Raw genomic sequence first — 26,669 nt, 5'->3', positions numbered from 1 at the left:
CCACTGTTGTGGTTGAACAAGCTTTTAGTCAAGTAGGAAACATACTTGATGAAACATGATCTCGTATGACACTCGATTCATTAGAAGCACAATTATGCGTAGATGATTGGAGCAAAGCTGAACTAAGAGCATAAGAAAATTTAAAAGAAAATGAAGATTTATATGATTTATACAATAGGTCCTCAACGAGAATATCAACCGGTAGTGCAAATAGCGATTAAGGTAAAATGGGTGAAATTGGTATAAGATAAGTAAGAACTACGTGGGCTTTGATTCCTCTAAACCCCAAGGATACGTAAGCAACTTATTTTTTTTTTTTTTTAAAAAAAAATTAAGTTTAAGCCCTTTTTTTTTTAATTATGTTCAAACTTTTTTAAACAAAAAATAAATTCAGTTAAAATTTTTTTTAAAAAAAAAATCATGTTCAAGTCTTTAAAAAAATAAATTTAATTGAAGTATTTTTTTTATTTTTTAGGTGTATTTTTTAATTTTTTATGTTCAAGTATTTTTTTTTAAAAAAATCGGTTCTCATTTCATTTAAAATTTAAAATTATGCGATTCGCTGGAAAACCGATCGGAACCGTCGGTTTAATCACCTTACCGGAACCGGAACCGTTCGGTTCCAAACCAGAATCGGAACTGAAACTTTTCGGTTCGATTCCGATTCCAGTTCTTTTGAAACCGAAACCGCAGGTTCCGGAACTTTGGTCAAGCCTAGTCTGCTACTTAAACAATTTGAAGGTTCTACGTGTCATTTTTTAATCAACAATTTCGTCACGCTATTAACAAAGAAAGGGGTAATTATTTACTCGATCTAAAAAGATAGTCAATTTTATATTTTTATATAAATTAAGAAATAATTATTATTATAGTGAAAAGAGAATTTAATTTAATTTAATTTAATCATTTAAATTTTTAAGTATTTAAGCCGCAATCATATTGTGTTAGCGTTTGGTTTTTCCTAAATTTATTATAGGCAAATAAGGTTAAATGAAAAAGAAAAAATTTTATAAAAAAAGGCCAAAAATTGACTAAACCAAACAAACCTCGGTTAGGGGATTTTTAACAGTTCAATTGATTTTTGCAATTAAAGTAATTCGATTAATTGAATGATTAAAATCTTTATAGTAAAAAACAAACCAAAGGCAAAAGGATGCTCATTGAATGACAATAATGAACTACTAATCACATTAATGTCCGCCACAATACCCATCAAAATTCACAAGCCTAAAATAGTTGTTATCCAATTGTTTCTGAGACAATATAATAAACAACGAAGACATGAAATCTTGCTTTTGAAGAAACAACTGGCCATGCCAAGATTTTATCCACACTATTCAAGGCAAGTAAACAAGCAGATCCTTGTAAACAGAAAATTAAATCTGGTTTTGATGCACCAAATGTTGATCAATACGACTTCCCGCAGTGTATCAAGCTCCCAGCACCCAAGAAAAGACCGAAAATGGCAGCGCTGCCTAGTGTTGTTTGTCCAATATGCCTGATCTTCAAAAGTCCCGGCACCTGCATGTTATCAAAAAATTAATGAACTACAGAAAATATTTAGAAAATATGAATAATTGATTGATGTTTACATTCATGTCGTGATACGTATGTTAATCGAGATGACAGATAGCAACAACAGTAATAATAAGAGCTTAAAAAGATGCAACAGCTTGCTGGTGGATTGCAATAACAAATCAAAGCATCCTAGCATATTTTAATGCCTTTTCAACACCTGATTTGAGGAAAAACGAAATTTTAGGGAAGATATAAGCATGCAATTCAAGGTTCCAGAAGATCCAGCACAAGAAGATAATAAGTTGAGAAGCCTAGATTCTGTATCACTGATCTAACATATTCCAGACTGAAGAAGTGCAGCTGTAACCAAAAACTATCTACAAACATAATTTCATCTTATTGGCACAAAAAATCACAATTCTCTAACTTTGCTGATCAACCATGAGAAACAACAGCATGGCTGACCACAAAACGCATTCACTACTGTATCACACATTAACACTTTATTGAATGTGCCTATTCAATGTTTGAAAATAACCAAATAATGTGCTCCTGCTCTGAATAGGTCCACTTATTTGTGTGCCTCAAATATTGGGCCTTAAGCAAATTTTAGGTTAGTCAAAGTATTCAGACCTTTTAAACTTTCGACCATTTGATCATATGGCTTAACCATTAACAGTCGATAAAACAAATGACAATAAACTTAATAAGAAACATCCATATGCTAAAAGGAAGCAGGATAACAAAGGCTTGCTGCTTTATCTTGATGAAGGAAAATAAAAAGAACTGTTCATTCAAGGAATTGTAATATTAATGATGTTTGGTCAACAGTGGAGATTGGAGACATTACCCAATGCAAGCATGCATTTTGAGCTTTTGAATCATATTAAACAAAAACCAGTTAGAAATGGAATTGGGGATACATGAAGAAATATAGGCTCTCAAGTCTTCTTCATCCTACATGGCAATGTCCTGGCTAAACACCCCGCAAAAGCGTTATTAAGGAAATTATATAGATCAGGAATTGAAGTAGCTGATTTTTTCGACAAGTTGGAATATGATTATGAATAATTACCCAGTCAAAGATGATATTAATGCTGTGTAGAAAAGCCTTGATAGAAGATATCTTGATGAAGAGTGTTCGAGTTTTATCTCAGAAATAAGGTCAAAATGGAGTCTTCAATTAATATCAGAAGCAAAAATAACAAATAATAATAAAACAACAGTAGGACCTAGACTACGATTATCATGTTGTGGTATGTGTATGAGGTGGATTAAGTAGATGAACTGTATCCCAAATGGCGCAACCCAGTGATTAAGGGCTCAAGTATAAATTACTAGGATGAAGTACAAATTATTAAGAGGTGGTGGTGGGAATCAGTTGGTTGAAAAAAGTGGGGATAAAAACAATGTTTTGCCTAATGTTTAATGGACCTCTAAACGTGTTGCCTAAAGCACAATTGGCCTCTAACTTACAGATAATTCTCTATTCTTCCCTCTTTCAGGCCTTTAGTGAATTCTTACAATTATTTAAGATCTGCAAAAAACCCTCAATTATTTACATTAGCACATTAAGCTCTTTCTAGTATCGAACAATAAATAAATAAATAAATAAAAGGAGAGCATAAAGCAGAAACTTTTTAGTTCGCTAATGAAATGGTAAAGGAGAAGAGTAAGGTCACTGCAACTTTCAACAATCTAACATGTAAATAGCATCGGCCCAGATAACATACCTTATACCTCACTGCCTCATATGTCCCATACACAGCCCCTAAATAGAAACCAAACAATTAGCTATAATCAATAGGCATAGAGTGCCACACTTCAGCAAATAACCAAAAATAAATATATAAACAGAATGCATACAAGTTGGAATGTATTTCCCCCTGGAAACTTATTCTTTTCCTGCATTTAAATCTAGAATTGTTATGCATGACTGACAAAATCATCAGAAATCTCGCAGATGTAAATGGTATGGTTTGAAACAATAAATATCAAACAGAATCTCCACTAACCATTATACAACCACAAAAGTATACGTTTAAACATGCAGCATAAGATGTTAAAGCGGGTCTTTCAAATGATCCAATATGGTAAGTAATGTGTCAGAATCAAGAAACACAGTTTACCATTTTCAACATGCTTTCTCTTCATGAACCGAATATTAAGTTTTAACATCTTAATATCATGTACATGTCAAGAAGTATAGCTATAAGTAGAGACAGAGCAGAAATTGAGTACTGCATTGCCGTTTAGCAGCAATTGTGGGAATCATGTTCATGTCTTTTATCCAGCAAAAAACAGGTAAATAAATATGAATCCACTGCATGCTGGAAAAGTTTGCTGCAAAATTTTAGATTATCTATTGAAATTTCTGCATATCCCCTGGGGATGGGGAATGTTTATATAAAATGTTCGTTCAATCTCATAACAAAAAAAAAAAAAAAAAAAAAAAAAAAAAAAAAAAAAAAAGAACCTACACTGGAATAAGGTTAATACTAAAATCAGAAGGGTCAAATATGCATAATGCAAATACTGATCAGATGATAATATACAAAATAGATGCAATTCTGAAATTATACCAAACAGCCATAATGTGAAATTCAATTGAATTCTGCACTTTTCATGTATCAAAACAAACACTGGAATTCATTCAGAAATGAATTCTTCCACAAGCCACATAGAATTGAACCAAAGACTATGTCAATCACCTACCTAAACAACACATGTTCAAAACTGAAGCCTTCTCAATCACAACTTCTAATGTATTTTCAAAGTAAAACTTTGTATTTTCCTTAAAACCCATGTCTTGGACACCGCATCAGCACTTCCAATATTAGCCCAAAGAACTGCTCCTAATAAGATGGTTTCCCAAGAGAAAATTACATAATTCATGAGACTTGTGTGCCCATATTCAACAATCAGCTCCTTAGCCTTTCCCTTGGAAAACGAAATGGAAGTCTTACCATATAATAATTCCTATTTCTGCTTTAAACTAATTCACTGAAGCAAGACTTCAGTGCTAAGCATAACTTCCACCTCATCAGCAGGCTGTCGTTCTGGAGACGGTGTTGGAGTTCCCAGACAAGTAAAATTTTGCAAAATCGAAGGTGATACAAGGTAACAAGGGAGATGGAGTGGCTGCAATTTGTTAAGAACTCCCAATTTTGAACTTGACAAGAACCTCCCTAGTCTCTCTTTCAGAAAAGGAGAAAGTGCATCACATGAGGTCAAAACATCCAGTGAGCGAACCACTCCTTTTTGAACTAGTGCAGTGAAAGCTGCTGAGATTCCCCTAGTAATAACATGAGCACGATCAACATCATAGTTTTCCCCAAGAAGCAACAAAAACTCAAGAAGAGAGTGGGTCATATTTATATATTTGGGTATTGAGCACACCATTAATAGCATTCCTGGCTCAATATTCATTATATTATCAATTCTTTCATCAAAAAAAAGCCAGTCATAAAACAAGGCCAATTTCACATTTGCCTGAACATAATTTTTTCTACATATATTCAGCAACCAGCCTAATACAGCCCATCTTGGTATGATTTCTGACTGAATAGTTTCATTAGATGGGTGGTGTGCACAACATATAAATCGAACAATATCAACTATAAGAGTCTCCTTTTCTGGTCCAAGAAGAAACTTCTTGGCAAACCATGACTGATGACGCTTTTGACTCCCAAACTTCACATGCATAAGCAAAAACCTCAACTGGGTTTCCATTTCTGGAGTGATCCGAAGCAAAAAATACCGACTCGATGTCCTAGAGCAGTACAATTGAGATACATCTGAAAATTCTGCAGTCCTAAACTCGCCTGGGTTCAACACCAAATCCTTCCATATAGCTCGGAATACAGGGACATGAACCAAATCTTGCAGTAATCTAATAAGGTCTCTCCCAATTTTCATACACAAATGAAATTGCTCCCTCAACATCTTAACACAAAACTCAATCTCCAATAATTTCAGTGACTCAATTTTTTCATTGCTTGATAACCTACAATGATCAGCTAACAACCTAAGAAATGCATACAATGCACTAGTCAGAACCAATGGCTCTTCCTCTAATAAACAATTCCATTTACTCAAGAAAAGATTCACCAATTCAAAACATAACCACAAATTTCCATCACTAAAATCCCCACCGATAATTTGCCTCAACAAAGACACCAATAAACCATCAAAACCAATTCCTAAAACATCAACCATTTCTTTAGCAACCCAGATCAATAGATCCTTAACTGAAGCAAGAAGCTTTGGATACAACTCATTAACGATTTTGATAATCAAACTAATAAAAAATGCATACCCATCAGTAACAATGGCATGCAAATACTTAATATGGGTTTTAGCCAACTGAGGTTCAGTTAAAACCCCATAAAGAATGGCATGGTTGAGCTGTAAGTATTCTTGCAGGCTTGGGATAGAAAGGGGAAAAGGGGGCCTTAGTTTAGCTTCAAGCTCTTCAAATGCTACTCTTAACGAGACCTCTAGTTGGTTTTTTGCCTCATAAGAACCAAATGTCCCATACAGAGCCCCTAAATGGAAACCAAACAATTAGCTATAATCAATAAGCATAGAGTACCACACTTCAGCATCTAACCAAAAATAACTATATAAACAGAATGCACACAAGTTGGAATATATTACCACCTAGAAACTTATTCCTTTCCAGCATTTAAATCTAAAATTGTTATGCATGACTGAAAAAATTATCAGAAATCTCACAGATGTAAATGATATGGTTTGAAAAAAATAAATATCAAACAGAATATCGACTAGCCATTATACTAACCACAAAAGTATACGTTAAACATGCAGCATAAGATGTTAAAACGGGTCTTTCACATGATCCAATGTGGTAACTAAAGTATCAAAATCAAGAAACACAGTTTAACATTTTCAACATGCTTTCTCTTCATCAAAGCGAATATTGAGTTCTAACATCTCAATATCATGGACATCTCAAGAAGTACAGCTATAAGTAGAGATAAAGCCGAAATTGAGCACTGCATTGTCGTTTAGCAGAAATTGTGGGAATCATGTTCATGTCTTTTATCCAGCAAAAAACAGGAAAATAAATATGAATCCACCATAGGCTGGAAAAGTTTGCCGCAAATTATCTATTGAAATTTCTGCATTTCCCCTAGTGAAGGGGAAAGTTTATAAAACGTTTGTCGAATCTTATAACGAAAAAAAAAAAAATTTCTACATTGAAATAAGGTAAATATTAAAATCAGAAGGGTCAAGCATGCATAACGCAAATATTGATCAGTTGATAATACAAAATAGATTCACTTCTGGAATTATACCAAACAGCCATAATGTGAAATTCAATTGAACTCTGCATTTTTAATTTATATCAAACCAAACACTGGAATTCATTCAGAAATGAATTCTTCCACAAGCCAAATAGAATTGAACCAAAGATTGTGTCAATCACCTAGTTAAACAACACATGTTCAAAACTGAAGCCTTCTGGATCGCAACTTCTAATGTATTTTCAAAGTAAAAAATTTTGAATTTTCCTTAAACCCATATCTTGGACACCGCATCAGCACTTCCAATATTAGACCAAAGCACTTATCCTAATAAGATGGTTTCCCAAGGGAAAATTACATAATTCATGAGACATGTGTGCCCATATTCAACAATCAGCTCCTTAGCCCTTCCCTTGGAAAATGAAATGGAAGTCTTACCACATAATAATTCCTATTTCTGCTTTAAACTAATTCACTGAAGCAATAGCCCACCCCCCCATTTATGCACAATTCCAGAACCCAACAAAAGCAATAGCAGAAAAATACAAATTCATACCCAAATAGAATTGGAGTAAACGAGAAAAGAAAACCACCCAAAGAAAACCAATTACAAGACGAAGCACAAATCAAGCAAACTATCGGACGTAGAAGTTGTTTAGATGCTTTAGGGTTTAAAAGAGTTACCGACAGCGCCACCAACAGCGCCTCCCACTGCGACGCCGGCGGTCACACGAGCCAGACAACTATCCCTCGCCATGAGATGCTTATCAGAGTTTTGGAGGATTGATATTAATTCCGTTGGCTCCTTGCTGTTCGACTACTAACTGCTATGTTACGGACTCATAGGCGGCGACTTTATTATGAGTGTGGATTGTTTGCTTGCAGTCTAAAGGCTTCAATTGTTTCAGTAAAAATATTTTTATGAAAAAAAAAATTTTTTTTAATTTTTTAAATAATTTATTTTCTGTTATTTAATTATGATATTGAAAATTAGTCAAAATATTAAAAGCTTTATCTAATAAGATTATAAAAAAATATTAATAATAATATAAATTTTATAATTTAAAAATTTTATTGTTAAATATAAAAAGAATGCAAAAGAAAAATATAAATTATGAAAAGTGTTGGTGGCTGTGTTAAATATAAAAAGAATGCAAAAGAAAAATATAAATTATGAAAAGCGCCAGTGGCCGGTGGTGGTAATCGGTGATAAATGGTGACTAGTGGTAGTGACTATGATGATTAATAAATTAAAAAATATCAATTATAAAGTTTTCCAATATCTGAAAAATATTTTACTCTCTCGAAAATGGAAAGTTGTTTTCCTTTAACAATGACTTAATTTTCCTTTCACTAAGAAAATATTTTCCGTTGACTTATTTTATCAAAATTAAAAATTCCATCCTTCTCTTTAATTTATTTACCTATCTATAATCTATATTCTATTCTTAATTTAATTAATCTATCTATTTATCTATACTAAATATAAAAATGGGAATGAGTGCGGGAATAATAAGATTTTCTACATTGTCCTTATAAAATTTTAGATACTCTAAAATAACCTTGGTCATGGTCAATTAAAAAATTTTAATATATATATATATATATATAATATCTCTATAATTTGATTGGATGTTTTTTTTTAATTTTTCTTTAGTAGATAAATATAAATAGATAATTAAGCATTTGAAAATTTAAAATTTTACTATTATTATCCTATTACGTCTAATTATGTTTCATTCTATTAATATATAAATTATTAATAATAATTTAATAAATTTTTATTTTTATTTTTATTTACTATTATTGTAATTTATCTACAACATTATATGAGACCCTAAAATAAAACGTAAAATAAAACATTTATGATGATTATAAATCAATTTGGTATTTAAACAAAACATAAAAACAATTAGCATATAGTAAAAAATATATGAACCAGTATGTTGAAGATAATATAAATGATAGATTTTATATTTAAAATTGCTATTTTAAAAGAAGAAACAAATATATCAATTATTTGTTCAATGAGATATTACAGTGCAAGATATATAATTAAAAAAATTATTTTACTGTATATATTAAAATTATTATATTTATTTATTGCAATCCAAAATCTTATTTGGACTTTAATTATATAAATAAAAAAGTCAAATGAGTATAAAAAATGAGCATACAATGAGTATAGTCAGCGTGCATCATACGTTATAAAAAGAATTAGTACTCTATATAAATGTGGGAAAAGGAAAAATAATTGGATTTTCTATAATAGTCTTAGATTAATTTACAATTTCTAATATATCTATTTAATTGTTATAAAATAATAGAAAAATAGGGAGAGAAGTAAAGAGAGAGTAGAGAGAAAATACGAGAGTGCCAGTATTATTAATGAGAAGCTACATATATATAGTTATACCAATATTATTAATGAGAGGCCATATATATATAATTATATAAGTGGAACCCTAATAGAGTCATATATAAATCAGGAAGATAGAGTTCACAATAATTAAAAATACAGACTTGTAGCACATATAACGCTCCCCTTGAATGTCCATTCTTCAAAGAATATGTTTCGTTAAAATCTTCCTAAGAAAAAATCCTGTGAAAAAAAATCTTAGTGAAGGAAAAAGAGTATATTATTTTTTTTTTCTTAAATACGTGTTGAAATACTGGTTCATTAAAAACATCTACTAGGAAAATCTAGTGGGAAAAAACCATGGTCAAAGGAAAAAAGAATATAGTGCAGTCCAATTTTGTTTGTCAATTCTTTAAAACTTGTGGTAGAAAATTTATAGTAAAAGTAGAAAGTATGTTTATGAGCAAATCGACGATATCGTTGCTTGACCTGTTGAACTTCAATATCTTTGGAGATCATGAATGATGAAAAGCTTTGGTGAAATATATTTTTCTTATCTCCTTCAACATGTCCTTTTTTGAACTAACACATTCTCTTTCTTCATGAGTTTGCTAAAATTTCTGTATGACTAAAAGAAGTAGTAATGATACTTCATCCCTTGAATGTCATGAAATAATTGTATTTCAACATGTGAATGAATGACTTGTTTATTATCTAACATAATGTGGTTAGACAAATAACCTGTATTTTCATATTCAATTAAAAATGATTTTGACAGGTTAATTGTAATATAATCCCAAATCTATCATTCCGTGGAGATATCAAAATATATATTTTAACTTCATTCAATTTCTTCATATTCAATAAGAACTAATCTTACAAATAAAATTTATAAAAATACAAGATATATTAGTGTCTTTATTGCACTAAAATATGATACTTTAGGACCAATAAGTTCTTCATAATTGCTCAAAGTTGAAAATTGGTCATTTTCTTATCAAGTGACCTCAAAAAAGCCATTCAAATTCACATAAGATCGTTTTAATAACTTAGTTATCTATTTTGGATTTATTGACAGAATTTCATTTATGAAATGAAATGCTCGAACTTTAGGCCGAAATAAAATTTTATATTCCAATATCTTTCATCTCTGTCACGATCCGTTTCCGTGGGCCGGACCGGCACTAGGGCCCAGGTAAGCATAAGGCCCCCGAGGCCCGTAGTAAGCCTAATTACTTAACTATACATTCCCTACCATTTAATAGAAACAGTAAGCTCATACAAGTTAAGATATAAACGTAAATAAATGTTATACAACCCGGCCCAATTTTAATTATCTCCAATAAAATTTAGTTTGGGCCTAGTCATTATCAATCACGTTCATAATATGGGCATACTGATTCTCCCGTGTCTAATAATACAACCAACCGTTTATAAAACAACGCATACAGCAAGGCCCAATTGGAAATACACGACCCTATAACTGCGGAGTTCAATAATATTCTAATAATAGAATAATTTATACATCTAAAATTAAATAACAGAAATATAAAGTTTACATTTATAACTCTGCGGAGAAGATTGCAGAGCTTCAGTTGAATCCGCTGCTTCCTAGTACCTGAGAGGTTTATTGGGGGGGTGAGTTTTGCAACTCAGTGAATAATAATAAATAATACACACCACATACATCAAGCAAAATGCACCCTAGTATACTGAATGAACACACAACAGTCAATCATATGGCATCACATCAGCACCCACAAACAATATCACCTTCAAATAATCACATCACGTGGAAATTAGTCAGTGGAGTCACCGAACCCCCGATGAGCCGTCCTCCCACATGGCTCATCCTCTCACATGTGCACCAGGGAGCCGATCCCCCATACTGGCCGACCGGTCTAATCCTCACTTGACCAGCCCTCTCATTGTTTTTCCATTCTCTCTTTTCTTTTCCATACCAACAGGAGGTAACCCGGTCGTCTCCATCAAATCTAGATCATCAGGCGCTCACAACAGGAGGCCACCCTGCGGGCTGCGATCAAATCTAGATTATCAGGTGCGCCCAATAAAGAAACTAACCTGTGGTTTTTCATATCACACAGATCATAGCAGTAGGTGCACACGGGGGCGCCGATCTCCCATTTACCCGGCCAAATTTCATATCATATTCAGGATCCATATCACATATATCATTCTCACAAACCCATGGTGACCCACTTCATCCCAATTCCACACAAACAAATCACAGTATAGTCACATCACAAATAATCAGACATTTCATTCATCATAATACACCAATTTCATCCAAATGCACAATTATATATTAGTATAATTATAGTGATCGTAACATAACATATATGATAAAATACTTATAATATATTGTAAATATGTAAATAAAAAAAATATAATGTTTATAAATAAATGATATGCAAATGCAGTATTGATATGCATTATTTATTATTACTCACTGTGATGGAGAGCGAAATTCTAACTTTGATGTTGTCCTGGAGGAGCACTAGATGGACCCGGGCGATCTAAGAAATTCAGAGAATGACATCAGAAAATAATTATATCAGATAAAATATTTATTTACCTCTAATAATTTTTATTTTATATTCTTACTTTCTATACTTAATTTATTCTCTATATTAAATTTCTTTTCTAACATAACTCTTATTATTATTATTTTATTTATTTATTATTATTATTTATTTTTTATTTTTTATTTTTTTATCTAACTCTATTTTATTTATTTCCTTCTACCGAAATTTATTTTATTTTTTTATACCGAATTTGTTTTTATTTTTCTACCAAAACTTATTTTATTTCTACCGAAATTTCGGCAGCAGCTCCCCTAAAAATTGGACTATCCACCTGTTAAAATATCCACAATTTATCTAAAAATTCCAAATCACACAGCCCATCCATCGGGCAATCAATCAATCAAAATTTTCCATCCTCCATCAAACTCAACATCACCACACATTCAAAATTATACATTACAATAACGTTATATCGAAACTTCATTAAATCAACAATAAAATTATAAATCTAGTAACTACTCACAATTACTAAATTAAATTAACTAAATTAATTCACTACAACCAATAAATTTAATTTAATTAACTACTATTACTAACATTAACTTAACTAAATTAATTGACTACTAATAATAAAAATTAGCTAATATTACTAACATTAATTTAACTAAATTAATTAACTACCAATAATAAAATTAATTTAATTAAATAATATTATTAAAATGAAATTATACCCAATATATTGTTGCCGGACTTTTTGGTTAACCGGAAATGGAGGTTGGTGGCCGGAGAGGAGGGTGGCGATGGCGGATTGACTGCGACAGCAAGGTGCGGCGGTGGCGCACGGTGGCTGGGTGGCGCGATCAGCTGCTGTCTCGCCAGAAATGAAGACGTAGGCGCAGTGAAGGGAAAAAGGAAAGAAAGAAAGAAAAGAAAGAAGACGAAGAAGAAGAAGAAGAAGAAGAAGAAGAAGAAGAAGAAGAAGAAGAAGAAGAAGAAGAAGAAGAAGAAGAAGAAGAAGAAGAAGAAGAAAAAGAAAAATAGAAGAGAGGGAGGAGGAGGCGCTGCTGTGATGGTGAGGAGTAGAGAGGTGCAGCGCTGGAGATAAAAAAAAACAAAAAGAAAGGGAGTTTTCTAGATGGTTTGGGTTGAACCGGTTCGATTCGGTTCAATTCGGCCCAAATCATCGATTTTCAACTGGTTTTCGACTTTTTCAATCGGTTTTTGGTTCGATTTCTCATAGTAGTTGCACTAAAATATTAATATTAATTTTCAGGCTGTCGGTTCATTAAATTTAATTGGAAAAATTTTGAATATAAAAATTCGGGTTATTTCAGTCTTCCCCCCTTAAAAAAATTCGTCCTCGAATTTTAAAAATAACAAGAACTAGGATGCAACAATTGTTTACGACAATGGTGGCTGTACTTCTCACATAATGCTGTTGAGCAGATAGAAGGATGAATCAAGAATATGAGATAAATATTTTTGAGTTCGTTAGTCAAACCGGTGGAAGAAATTTTTAATAAATTTATGAAGACAAACCAATGGGAAGAAACTTTAATTCATATGGAGGATAGGATGATTATGAGATGAATCTAGCCCCAAAGTTACCTACCATATTACCATAGTTAATTTAAACTTGAGTTGTACTATATCTACAAGTCGTCAATTCAAGTCAAATATTCATAACCTAAAGCACAGATTCGACACTAATATTCACCTTTATACGTAAGAATTTTATTCACTTATAACATCTGCTCAAGTAAGGGTTATTGATCTCATTAGCTCTATATCATGTGTCCTTACATTGATGTATCGTCATTTATTCTCTCACTAGCTATCATAGGCAATGATCGTCACTCCATAAGAAACTCATACACCAACCCAGTATGTAATCTTACTGATATAAGAATCCACATATTCAATCAAATTTATTACTATTCCAATTTGGACTCCTTATTTTAAAATTCAAAACCTACATGCCGACTCAATCCATTTTTCATCAATTCCAATTCCATATATTTGCCCTCATAATCATTGAAGTTGTTCATAACTAAATAAGATGATTGCTGCCAACTCAAGAAAGTTTTCGATTATTATCAAATTCTGCCAGTAAGTGCTATTTGAATCATTTCCAATTAAAGAGAACAAATTCTTGCCACTACTACAAGCTTATTTCAAATAGAATCAAGACATTTCTCTAGCTAAGTGCTATCAACTGATAGGATATACTTGGCTTCTATCCCAATCACATCACCTCTTTAACAGCTTAACCATTTTCTAACGAAAGATAGATATACAATCTCTTTAAAAATCCTACTAATGAGAATCCATAAAAACAAGTAGTACATCGATTATATAGAGAATTTTAAATTCACAATCAAGTCCCTCTTTTAGTTATTAACTTCTCTGTTCCTTTTTCCAGTTGTCATACCATACCATTTCTTAATTAATTATGACCAGAACTTATGCAACTAGCCATGTTAACTATTGCCATGTCGGTTAATTCTTAAGTTATTTTCTAAAATTCGCAAACACAGTTCTATTATACTCCATTCCATAATGAAATCCAGTTTACATTTTTTTTTTACAAGCTTAATCAAGATGTAAAATTCTCCAAACCGTAATTTATATCCAATTTACCTAGGTCTACGTATCCGTAAATCCTAAACAAGTAATGCCTTTTGCTCTAGCTAAGTAAGAGATTAAGGATGTTAAACCTATAATCCAACTCCTGATTGAACTATGTCCTTTGTTTTATTTTTTCTTAACCCCTTGAATGCCTATGAATATTCAGATAATAATATAATTGGGTTATTCCTCTTCTCCCAGTCTATCTTAATGTCTATCATCTGTAAAATTTATACCTAACACGATCTAGGAATATCCTCAACCTCAAGTATGTTCTCTCTATATTCTTTACTCTAAACAAGTTAATACCTCATTGAATTCCTCAACATCTGAGTTTTAATGTACCAGTCCTCCAATGGACCTAACTAATTAAGTATTCACTTAAACCATAAGATATGTCACAAACTGACATTTATAACACAATTCTATTCATTCAATCATAATTGCTACCAATTACTAAGAATTTCGAAATAGATTTACATCGACTCCAAATCATGTCTTAATGATTCTCATCCTAATTGGCATCTCAATCATTCCATGAGCAATTTTCATTGATTAATGATATGATCGACACCCATGAGTTGGCATTCCAGTACAATTAAGATGAAAGCTTAAACCATCCCATTATCATATCCAATAATCCTATAGTTTATATTTTCAGTATTTAAATACTAGCATGTATTCTCCTCGCTAAAATCGTTAAACTATCCCAAATTCACCTATTTATTCTTATACCAAGTTTCATTGTTCCAAACAAATAGTAAATTCAAACTTAGCTAGCTCACTAATGAAATAAAATACTCTAATTACATCCATGTTCTACTAAGGACATAAATATAACTAACCTTCTTTATCCAATAAAACAAGTATCTTTCACAAATTGCACTAATTAATAGAAAGTCCTTATGTTTATATACTTTCCACCAACAAGTTACATGTATTCACATTCATTGTCATCTTAAGCTAAGTCCCATGATCTTTTATCAACTCTTATTCCGAGTTATTACTATTAATAACACATATCACTTGTACATGATACATTTATAAGCTCAATATATGGGTTCAATTAATATAACTCATAAAACATAATACACTTATCAAATCACAGAAGTCAAAATTTTCTTATCTCTATCTTTCATGTAGAAAATCTATCTTTCTTTTTGAATGTATATATATATATATATATACATACTAAGTTCTTTCGTCATCGGGATTACAATCCTTGAACCATTATCTATTTGTTTATCACAAGACATTCAATAGTTTCCTACATTTGATCTCTTTTTAGATTCTAAATATACTATTTATAAACCACTAAATTCTCGAAACTCACCTCGCAAAGACCGATTAACTCACTCATAAGTTTGGTTATAACATTATCAATTATTTGTTTAATATTTTATTAGAGTTAGCACCGATAGTGATAAATTATTTTAAACCTCAAAGCCATTTTCCTACCTTCAATAGTGTACATGTTCCATCATTCTACCTTTAATAATATTTCACTTCTTTTTGTCTAACTACATATTCTTAATTACTTGTTCTAAAGCTTTTTTTTTATTATTTAATTACATCATAAAATTACTATTCATGATCATTTAATTTTCTTAACATTCACTTTCTCTCTATACTCCAAGAGATAACAAGAACTTGTTTAATTATACAAACATTATTCTCCTCTATTCTTTATATTCAAATTATGTTCAAATTAATTCAAATTATATTCAAGCTATAATTTTCCTAATATAATTATCATCGAATATAATAGCATTTCAATCTCAAAACCACTAATTTCCTTTGCTATCTTTTACTTTTATTTTATTATACTTGGTCCATAAGCTTAGTCTGGCTTATTAAACATCCTACGTGTACTAGGATCTTAATTATATTACACACGAATCCATAACTCTTTCATGACTTGTAAACCACAATTTTTCTACTCTCATGAAATCCCAAAATATAGAAGTCTTTATCTTAAATCCGCTGATGTATCATTATTCCTATTTTCATCGAATCTTGTTACCCATAAGCCCTAATTTATTAAACCTCTAAATACTGACTATCCTCATTTAAATCATATTAATTTATACTCTTCACGTTTCTATAATTGATTCTTTTCTTAATATCCATACAATAACATGACTAGATCCAACCTTACTTATCTAATTTAGTATAACATCAATTCAATAATTGGACAATTATCTCTCCATGTCCGATGTCATTCATCAATACCCTTAATCATCATAGTCCACTATTTACATAATTCCCTACATTCATACACTTGAAACGAAATAGCTGAAGAATGCTACAATACACTTTGTCCCACCAAGTAGTAATTACTCATAAATAAAACTCTCTCTTCATATAATAATTCCACCAATATTGTTTCTTATGAAATATACTCATCACCATTTATTATAGCAAATCACACCAAATCCTTCAATATTTAAACCTTATAAAAATCATTTATATACTTACACCAATTAATATATCTATTCCATCCAGAAAAATATTTATCACAATAAGTATAATAAATTCCACCAACCAACATCAGGTAAATTTCATCAAATACATATACTGATTCAACAGTCTAATTAAATAGATTCTAATGTCCTCGAATCCGAATCATTTAGTTCTCTTGTTAAATAATTAGCAACTCATTCTCAATTCCGCAAGCACACCTATACACACATTCATGCATTCTTAAATATGTATTCCACATTCAACACATATTAAATAAAAATAGCACACTTTCATCATCTAACTTCAACTTATTAATCCTATATAACTTATCTTCTTACCTACTTAAATTATATATGAATATTATTTATTCCATAGAAGGATTCTAGTTTAAGTTTAAACCATCCCCTTAGCATCATTAGCTAAATCACATCTCTAAAGGACAAGGATACAAATTTTAATCATTAAACAACTTGACTTTAACATGACCGCGAACAATGCTGAAGAGGAAAGCAAGGAAGACTATGTCAAGACATGACAGGAATTACTCCGCAGTTACATCTAGACTTATGAACTTTTGCTCTGATACCACCTTTGTCACGACCCGTTTCCGTGGGCCGGACCGGCACTAGGGCCCAGGTAAGCATAAGGCCCCCGAGGCCCGTAGTAAGCCTAATTACTTAACTATACATTCCGTACCATTTAATAGAAACAGTAAGCTCATACAAGTTAAGATATAAATGTAAATAAATGTTATACAACCCGGCCCAATTTTAATTATCTCCAATAAAATTTAGTTTGGGCCTAGTCATTATCAATCACGTTCATAATATGGGCATACTGATTCCCCCGTGTCTAATAATACTGTTGGATTTAATTTTCTATTGTGGGCTTAATATGTAAAATTAAATATGTACAGCAGTCCAATTGTAAAGTCAATTTCAAATGTGGTCTTGATTGTGAATAATTGACTATTGAGGTATCAACTAATTATAGATATTAAGTGTAGAGACCATTATATAATTCCTATTTCGTTAAAGGACCGAAATAGGAATTGTACTAACCCTACAGGTATATAAAGGTCGTGGTCCCCAGAGGAGTTGAATACGATTCAGTTTTACGTTCCTTTCGTATTGCTTCCGCTAAATCGATTCTTCAATTCTCTGGAAGGCTGCAAACCTAATTTTATACATCAAGATCGACGAACAACGATGTCAGGTACGCAACCTTTTCTTATTCAATCTATTTTGTTGAATCTAGTGGTTTGCACGATCTAGGTTATTATTGAATTATTTGAGATTAATTCTTAACAAGTGGTATCAGAGCCTTGTGCATAATTGCTAGATTTTAGATTGATTTTCGTATGTTTTTATTTGTTTACCCTACTATTTACGAATTGAGGGTTTTGTTTAATAAAAAAAAAAAAAAAAATTTTGTTCTCACTGTTCTTCGGATTCTCCAAGAACAGGTAAGAGGTTTTGAACTAACGCCATTGACGATTAATTGTTCGTTTGGTATTTTGTTGTTTTTTTGGTGGCCGGATCTTGTTTAAAAAAAAAAAAAAAAAAAAAAAAAAACAAAAAAAAAAAAACAAAAAAAAAAAACAAAACAAAACAGTATAGGTTTCTTTGAAGAGAGTCGGCGGAAAGGAGTTTCCGTCTCTTGTTGGTTTTAGGGTTAGGGATGAAAAATTACGGTTTGGTCCCTAGAAAATTTCGTATTAGGTCCCTAAATTTCTGTAACTTCAGATTAGGTCCATAATTTTCTGTAACTTCAGATTAGGCCCCTAAATTTTCTGTAACTTCAGATCAGGCCCCTAAATTTTCTGTAACTTCAGATTAGGCCCCTAAGTTTTTGTAACTTCAGATTAGATCCCTAAGTTTCTGTAACTTCAAATTAGGCCCCCTAATTTTCTGTTTTTTAGTATTAGGCCCCTAATTTTCTGTTTTCTTTCGTTTAGAACCCAAACTTTGTTTATTCAAATTTATTTAGTCCAATTTTATAACTTAGTCTCTAATTTAGTGACTTAAAGACTAGATTATAATTTTTTTTGGGCTAAATAATTTTAGATTATTAAATATTTAGACAATCAATTCATTTAATTGCAATTGTTTTATTTTAATTACAATTAAATGATTTAATTTGTCGACTTGAGATTAAATTTTGGAGTGATTAAGTCCCTATTGTGTTTGATATTTGTTAAAATAAATTGATTTGATCAATAAGTCACCAAAGTGACCTCTATTGCTTGAATTGATTTATTTTAGAATATTAGACAGGTGTATTAGAATTCGTTGCGGATAGTTAATCGGCCCAAAGGAAGGTTGCTATCTGGCTGAGTTTTGAATACATGTTTGGCAATAAATATGTGATAATTGTTTGATTATTTTCCATGACAATGATATATCGGCCCAAAGGAAGATTTATTATTTGTCAGGACTATGTTATCAATATTTGATTGCTGCGTTGAGATACTAATTACAAGTTAATGTTTTACATCCAAAGATGAGAATATTAATGTTGTGTCTGTATCTTATTTCCATTTTTTGATCTCTACTTATGTGAATTGTTTCATTTGTGGATTGTGAGCTTATACTTATCTATTTGTTTATTTTCTCCGATGTCAGCTAACATGTCATTTAATCCTGATTGTGTCCCTAAACTTGAGGGATCAAATTTTGAGTCTTGGAAATCAGACATTATGATCTTTCTGGGCTGTATGGATTTGGATCTTGCATTCAGGATGGACGAACCTGCTCCTCTTACTGATACGAGCACTGATGTTCAAAGGGTTCAGTATGAGAAGTGGGAGCGTTCTAATCGCTTAGGTCTGATGATCATGCAGAAAGGAGTCCCAGAACATGTTCGAGACTCTGTCTCAGCTGAAAAGAACAATGCTCAAAACTATCTTGCCGAGCTGGAGAGGGCTTATGTCAAGAATGACAAAGCCGAAGTGGGAACACTTTTAGGAAAATTAACCTCCATGAAGTTTGCTGGCAATGGTGGTGTTCGGGAGCATATTCTTAGCATGTCTCAGATTGCAAAGAGACTGAAGGCGCTGGGTATGGCTTTACCAGATGACCTTTTAGTCCATATGGTTATGAATTCTCTTCCTTCTCAGTATGGACAAATTAGGACTTCCTATAATTGTCAGCCGAATAAATGGACTCTTAACGAGCTCATTTCTCATTGTGTTGATGAGGAGGAAAAGATGAATTCTAACAAAAGAGAGAATGCTCATTTTGTTTCTTCAGCTGGGAAGGGCAAGAACAAGAAAAGAAAGAGGCCTTTTGCAAAGACTGTTGAAAAGGCTATTGAGAAACCTGCTGCTGCTACTGCTGTAGATCCAGTACAAAAGAAGCCTTATGTGCCAAAATGCTTCTTTTGTGGAAAGACGGATCACTTGAGAAAGGACTGTCCTAAATTTGCTATTTGGCTTGCAAAGAGGGGTAAGTACCTTGTTTTAGTCTGTTGTGAAGTTAATTTAACTTCAGCTCCTAAAAACACTTATTGGATGGATTCTGGTGCTACCGCTCATATAAGTGTTTCATTGCAAGGCTGCCTCAACTACAGAAAGCCAACTGACGGTGAAAGATACGTCTATGTAGGAAATGGCGATCGGGTTGAAGTAGAGGCAATTGGACATTTTAGATTATGTTTAAGTACTGGCTATTTTTTGGATCTTATAGATACTTTTGTTATTCCCTCTTTTAGAAGGAATTTGATTTCTGTTTCCTTTTTGGACAAATCTGGTTTTCATTGTTCTTTTGGAGACAGTGTATTTACTTTATCTATGAATTCAAAAGTTTTGGGTACTGGTTGCTTGAATGAATGTGATAATCTATATATGTTAGACATTGATACTAGTTATCATGAATCCCTGCATGTTACTACAAGAGGTACCAAAAGAAAGTTGAATATTGATAACTCAGCTGTACTTTGGCATAGACGTTTGGGTCATGTATCCAAATCGAGAATTGAGCGTCTTGTTTCTGATGGTATCTTAGATACACTTGATTACACAGGTTTGGATTCTTGTATTGAGTGTATTAAAGGAAAACAGACTAAACAAAAGAGACTAGGTGCCATTCGGTCATCCAATGTTTTAGAACTGATTCATACAGATATTTGCGGTCCATTCCATATTGCAGCTAGAAATGGCCAAAGATATTTTATATCATTCATTGATGACTATTCTCGTTATGGTTACTTATATCTCATTCATGAAAAATCTGAGTCTTTGGACGTGTTTAAATCTTATAAAGCCGAAGTTGAAAATCAACTAGGAAAGAAGATTAAATCTGTTCGATCTGACCGTGGTGGTGAATATTATGGTAAATATGACGGTTCAGGCGAACAACGTCCAGGACCTTTTGCGCTTTTCCTACAGGAATGTGGAATTGTCCCTCAATATACAATGCCTGGTACTCCCAGCATGAATGGTGTATCTGAGAGACGTAATAGGACTCTTATGGATATGGTAAGGAGTATGATTAGTCATTCTACTTTACCAGAGTCTCTGTGGGGTGAAGCGTTAAAGACAGCAGCTTATCTTCTCAATAGGATTCCATCTAAAGCAGTTGCTAAAACACCTTATGAACTTTGGACTGGACGTAAGCCTAGTCTAAAGCATCTTCATGTTTGGGGATGTCCAGCTGAAGCAAGGCCTTACAAGCCGAATGAAACAAAACTGGACTCCAAAACTATCAGCATCTACTTTGTTGGATATTCTGAGCGGTCTAGGGGTTACAAATTTTATAATCCTACTTCTAGAACCTTTTTTGAAACGAGAATTGCAACATTTTTTGAGGATGTTGATTTTGGAGGGAGAAATAAAGAAAGAAACATTGTCTTTGAAGAGGAACCAAGTCAAGATGATTCGGTTCTCATTCCTTTTGTTGTTTCTGATAGCGTACAGACTCCAGTTGCTCCTATCGCTATTCAAGATCCAATTCAAGACAATGCTATTCTTCCTCAAGAACAAATTCAACAACCTCAAGAATTAGAGTCTGTTCAAATGCTTTTGAGGAGATCTACTAGGGAGAGAAGAAGTGCTATTCCAGATGATTATATAGTGTTTCTTCAGGAACATGAGGATACTGTAGACATGATAGATGATGATCCAGTTAGTTTCTATCATGCCATGCAGAGTTCTGACTCTCATAAGTGGATTGAGGCAATGAACGAAGAGTATAAGTCTATGCAAGACAATCAAGTTTGGGATCTTGTTCAATTACCTGAAGGAAAGAAACCCATTGGTTGCAAATGGATATTTAAAACCAAAAGGGATTCTCAAGGTAATGTGGAAAGATATAAAGCACGTCTTGTAGCAAAAGGCTTTACTCAAAAGGAAGGGATTGACTATAAAGAAACCTTCTCTCCAGTTTCTTCGAAGGATTCTTTTAGGACAATCATGGCCTTAGTTGCAAATCTTGATCTTGAGCTTCATCAAATGGATGTTAAGACTGCGTTTCTCAATGGCGACATTGATGAAACAATATATATGGTGCAACCAGAAAATTTTGTAATTGGAGATCCAAAACATCTGGTATGCAAATTAAAGAAATCCATTTATGGACTCAAGCAAGCTTCTCGTCAATGGTACTTTAAGTTCAACCAAGTAATTGTCTCGTTTGGCTTTGAGGCAAATGCTGTTGAAAATTGTATGTACCATAAGTTCAGTGGGAGTAGGTTTATCTTTTTGGTCTTATATGTGGATGACATACTTCTTGCTACTAATTGTAAAGTCTTACTGCATGAAACCAAAGTTTTTCTTTCAAAGCATTTTGAGATGAAAGATTTAGGTGAAGCTTCTTTTGTTTTAGGGATTCAGATACATCGAGACCGTTCTCGAGGTATTCTTGGATTATCACAAAAGAGCTATATTGATAAAGTGCTCAAGAGATTTAGTATGCAGAATTCTAGACCATTGGATACCCCTATTGCAAAAGGTGATAAATTTAGTAATCAACAATGTCCAAAGAGTGAACTTGAAATTCAGGAAATGCAAAAGGTTCCTTATGCGTCAGCTGTAGGAAGTCTTATGTATGTTCAAGTTTGTACTCGTCCAGACATTTCTTTTATAGTTGGCATGTTAGGTAGATATCTCAGCAATCCAGGAATGGATCATTGGAAAGCAGCCAAAAGAGTCATGAGATATCTTCAGAGGACTAAGGGACATATGCTCACATATAGGAGATCAGATCAGCTTGAGATCATTGGGTATACTGATTCTGATTTCGCTGGATGCCAAGATAGTAGAAAATCCACATCTGGCTACGTTTTTCTATTGGCTGGCGGTGCTATTTCTTGGAAGAGTGTGAAACAAACTCTAGTGGCAACCTCCACCATGGAAGCTGAATTTGTAGCATCTTATGAGGCATCCAATCAAGCTATTTGGCTGAGAAACCTTGTCACTGGGCTGCGTGTAGTAGGTGGAATAGAAAGACCACTGAAGTTGTATTGTGACAGCAAGTCAGCCGTTTTATTCTCCAACAACAACAGGAGCTCTTCTCGATCAAAGCACATTGAGATTAAGTTCTTGGCTGTGAAAGAGAGGGTACAGAGTGGACAGATATCCTTAGAGCATATTGGAACAAACTCTATGATTGCGGATCCGCTTACAAAGGCAGTGATACCGAAAGTTTTCCATGAGCACACCGCTCATATGGGTATCGTTTTGTTTGAGACTGTCTAGTTTTAGTGGGAGTTTGCTCTTTATGCATACATTATGTTTTTGAATGCTCTATTTTATTTTGGATATGTTTTATTATGAAATTTTGTTGAGTACTCATTTTGGTTGATGGTTACACTCTGTATTATTATTATTGTTTTGCTTGATCTCACTTTTGTTGGTGACCAGTTGGAAACAGACATGATGATCACATTACATGTAGTTTTCATGCTACACTTCTATAATGAATCTATGTCATTTAGGGATATTGGTAATGTAGTTGATGATGAACTTAGTCATGAGATCTATGGCGAATGTTTCTTCAGCTCTTTATCAATATAACTAATGGACGAGATTGTTTTTGGATACCTTGTATGACTGCGTTTGTTGAGCTCATTTTGGTGTATGTATTTTATTTAACATATGTTCGCCCAAGTGGGAGATTGTTGGATTTAATTTTCTATTGTGGGCTTAATATGTAAAATTAAATATGTACAGCAGTCCAATTGTAAAGTCAATTTCAAATGTGGTCTTGATTGTGAATAATTGACTATTGAGGTATCAACTAATTATAGATATTAAGTGTAGAGACCATTATATAATTCCTATTTCGTTAAAGGACCGAAATAGGAATTGTACTAACCCTACAGGTATATAAAGGTCGTGGTCCCCAGAGGAGTTGAATACGATTCAGTTTTACGTTCCTTTCGTATTGCTTCCGCTAAATCGATTCTTCAATTCTCTGGAAGGCTGCAAACCTAATTTTATACATCAAGATCGACGAACAACGATGTCAGGTACGCAACCTTTTCTTATTCAATCTATTTTGTTGAATCTAGTGGTTTGCACGATCTAGGTTATTATTGAATTATTTGAGATTAATTCTTAACAAATACAACCAACCGTTTATAAAACAACGCATACAGCAAGGCCCAATTGGAAATACACGACCCTATAACTGCGGAGTTCAATAATATTCTAATAATAGAATAATTTATACATACAAAATTAAGTAACAGAAATATAAAGTTTACATTTATAACTTTGCGGAGAAGATTGCAGAGCTTCAGTTGAATCCGCTGCTTCCTAGTACCTGAGAGGTTTATTGGGGGGGTGAGTTTTGCAACTCAGTGAATAATAATAAATAATACACACCACATACATCAAGCAAAATGCACCCTAGTATACTGAATGAACACACAACAGTCAATCATATGGCATCACATCAGCACCCACAAACAATATCACCTTCAAATAATCACATCACGTGGAAATTAGTCAGTGGAGTCACCGAACCCCCGATGAGCCGTCCTCCCACATGGCTCATCCTCTCACATGTGCACCAGGGAGCCGATCCCCCATACTGGCCGACCGGTCTAATCCTCACTTGACCAGCCCTCTCATTGTTTTTCCATTCTCTCTTTTCTTTTCCATACCAACAGGAGGTAACCCGGTCGTCTCCATCAAATCTAGATCATCAGGCGCTCACAACAGGAGGCCACCCTGCGGGCTGCGATCAAATCTAGATTATCAGGTGCGCCCAATAAAGAAACCAACCTGTGGTTTTCCATATCACACAGATCATAGCAGTAGGTGCACACGGGGGCGCCGATCTCCCATTTACCCGGCCAAATTTCATATCATATTCAGGATCCATATCACATATATCATTCTCACAAACCCATGGTGACCCACTTCATCCCAATTCCACACAAACAAATCACAGTATAGTCACAGCACAAATAATCAGACATTTCATTCATCATAATACACCAATTTCATCCAAATGCACAATTATATATTAGTATAATTATAGTGATCGTAACATAACATATATGATAAAATACTTATAATATATTGTAAATATGTAAATAAAAAAAATATAATGTTTATAAATAAATGATATGCAAATGCAGTGTTGATATGCATTATTTATTATTACTCACTGTGATGGAGAGCGAAATTCTAACTTTGATGTTGTCCTGGAGGAGCACTAGATGGACCCGGGCGATCTAAGAAATTCAGAGAATGACATCAGAAAATAATTATATCAGATAAAATATTTATTTACCTCTAATAATTTTTATTTTATATTCTTACTTTCTATACTTAATTTATTCTCTATATTAAATTTCTTTTCTAACATAACTCTTATTATTATTATTTTATTTATTTATTTATTTATTATTATTTTTTTTATTTATTTATTATTTATTTTTTATCTAACTCTATTTTATTTATTTCCTTCTACCGAAATTTATTTTATTTTTTTATACCGAATTTGTTTTTATTTTTCTACCGAAACTTATTTTATTTCTACCGAAATTTCGACAGCATCTCCCCTAAAAGTTGGACTAGCCACCTGTTAAAATATCCACAATTTATCTAAAAATTCCAAACCACACAGCCCATCCATCGGGCAATCAATCAATCAAATTTTTCCATCCTCCATCAAACTCAACATCACCACACATTCCAAATTATAGATTACAATAACGTTATATCGAAACTTCATTAAATCAACAATAAAATTATAAATCTAGTAACTACTCACAATTACTAAATTAAATTAACTAAATTAATTCACTACAACCAATAAATTTAATTTAATTAACTACTATTACTAACATTAACTTAACTAAATTAATTGACTACTAATAATAAAAATTAGCTAATATTACTAACATTAATTTAACTAAATTAATTAACTACCAATAATAAAATTAATTTAATTAAATAATATTATTAAAATGAAATTATACCCAATATATTGTTGCCGGACTTTTTGGTTAACCGGAAATGGAGGTTGGTGGCCGGAGAGGAGGGTGGCGATGGCGGATCGACTGCGACAGCAAGGTGCGGCGGTGGCGCACGGTGGCTGGGTGGCGCGATCAGTTGCTGTCTCGCCAGAAATGAAGACGTAGGTGCAGTGAAGGGAAAAAGGAAAGAAAGAAAGAAAAGAAAGAAGAAGAAGAAGAAGAAGAAGAAGAAGAAGAAGAAGAAGAAAAAGAAAAATAGAAGAGAGGGAGGAGGAGGCGCTGCTGTGATGGTGAGGAGTAGAGAGGTGCAGCGCTGGAGATAAAAAAAAACAAAAAGAAAGGGAATTTTCTAGATGGTTTGGGTTGAACCGGTTCGATTCGGCCCAAATCATCGATTTTCAATTGGTTTTCGACTTTTTCAATCGGTTTTTGGTTCGATTTCTCATAGTAGTTGCA

The 26,669-nt window shown here is 32.8% G+C and overlaps 2 protein-coding genes and 1 long non-coding RNA gene across 4 annotated transcripts; all 3 read right to left on the bottom strand.

The window, feature by feature from the left end:
• Positions 1-1,160: 1,160 nt before the first annotated feature.
• On the bottom strand, positions 1,161-7,670 carry LOC149496123 (reactive oxygen species modulator-like protein). 2 transcript variants are annotated; one of them, XM_089721771.1, is made up of 3 exons: positions 7,473-7,670; positions 3,252-3,289; positions 1,161-1,521 (listed from the first exon to the last, which is right to left on the bottom strand). In XM_089721771.1, exons 1-3 carry the CDS (start codon positions 7,543-7,545, stop codon positions 1,408-1,410), a joined length of 225 nt encoding a protein of 74 aa, XP_089577897.1. In that variant the 5' UTR covers positions 7,546-7,670; the 3' UTR covers positions 1,161-1,407. The 2 variants fall into 2 exon arrangements, with proteins under 2 accessions (XP_089577897.1, XP_089577896.1); XM_089721770.1 differs by lacking the exon at positions 7,473-7,670 and adding an exon at positions 4,234-4,374.
• Positions 4,519-6,072, bottom strand: EMB2739 (embryo defective 2739; the record flags this gene model as incomplete). Its single annotated transcript, XM_089721769.1, has 1 exon — positions 4,519-6,072. A coding segment is annotated over one exon (1,554 nt), but the record flags the coding sequence as incomplete, so codon positions are not given.
• Positions 7,671-10,446: 2,776 nt separating the features above from the next.
• On the bottom strand, positions 10,447-26,348 carry LOC149496122 (uncharacterized). The gene is made up of 5 exons (XR_016320819.1): positions 26,217-26,348; positions 25,401-25,466; positions 24,489-24,547; positions 11,619-11,684; positions 10,447-10,765 (listed from the first exon to the last, which is right to left on the bottom strand). It is a non-coding gene; the product is annotated as an uncharacterized LOC149496122 (long non-coding RNA).
• Positions 26,349-26,669: the final 321 nt, after the last annotated feature.

This window comes from Jatropha curcas, chromosome 5 (genome assembly GCF_041381405.1).
Source record: "Jatropha curcas cultivar XTBG-Jc1 chromosome 5, XTBG_Jcur_1.0, whole genome shotgun sequence".
NCBI classification, from domain to species: Eukaryota; Viridiplantae; Streptophyta; class Magnoliopsida; order Malpighiales; family Euphorbiaceae; genus Jatropha; species Jatropha curcas.
Note: the sequence above shows the minus strand (reverse complement) of the source record. Positions and strands in the feature narration are given on the sequence as shown.

What these genes read in the sequence shown, in the direction of transcription:
- LOC149496123 (XM_089721770.1), bottom strand. Translation starts at nt 4,324, where the DNA reads ATGGGTTTTAAGGAAAATACAAAGTTTTACTTTGAAAATACATTAGAA. An exon ending in TTTGAACATGTGTTGTTTAG is followed by an intron (nt 3,290 to 4,233) that starts GTAGGTGATTGA and finishes GTTTCTATTTAG; the next exon opens with GGGCTGTGTATGGGACATAT. An exon ending in ATGAGGCAGTGAGGTATAAG is followed by an intron (nt 1,522 to 3,251) that starts GTATGTTATCTG and finishes GATAACATGCAG; the next exon opens with GTGCCGGGACTTTTGAAGAT.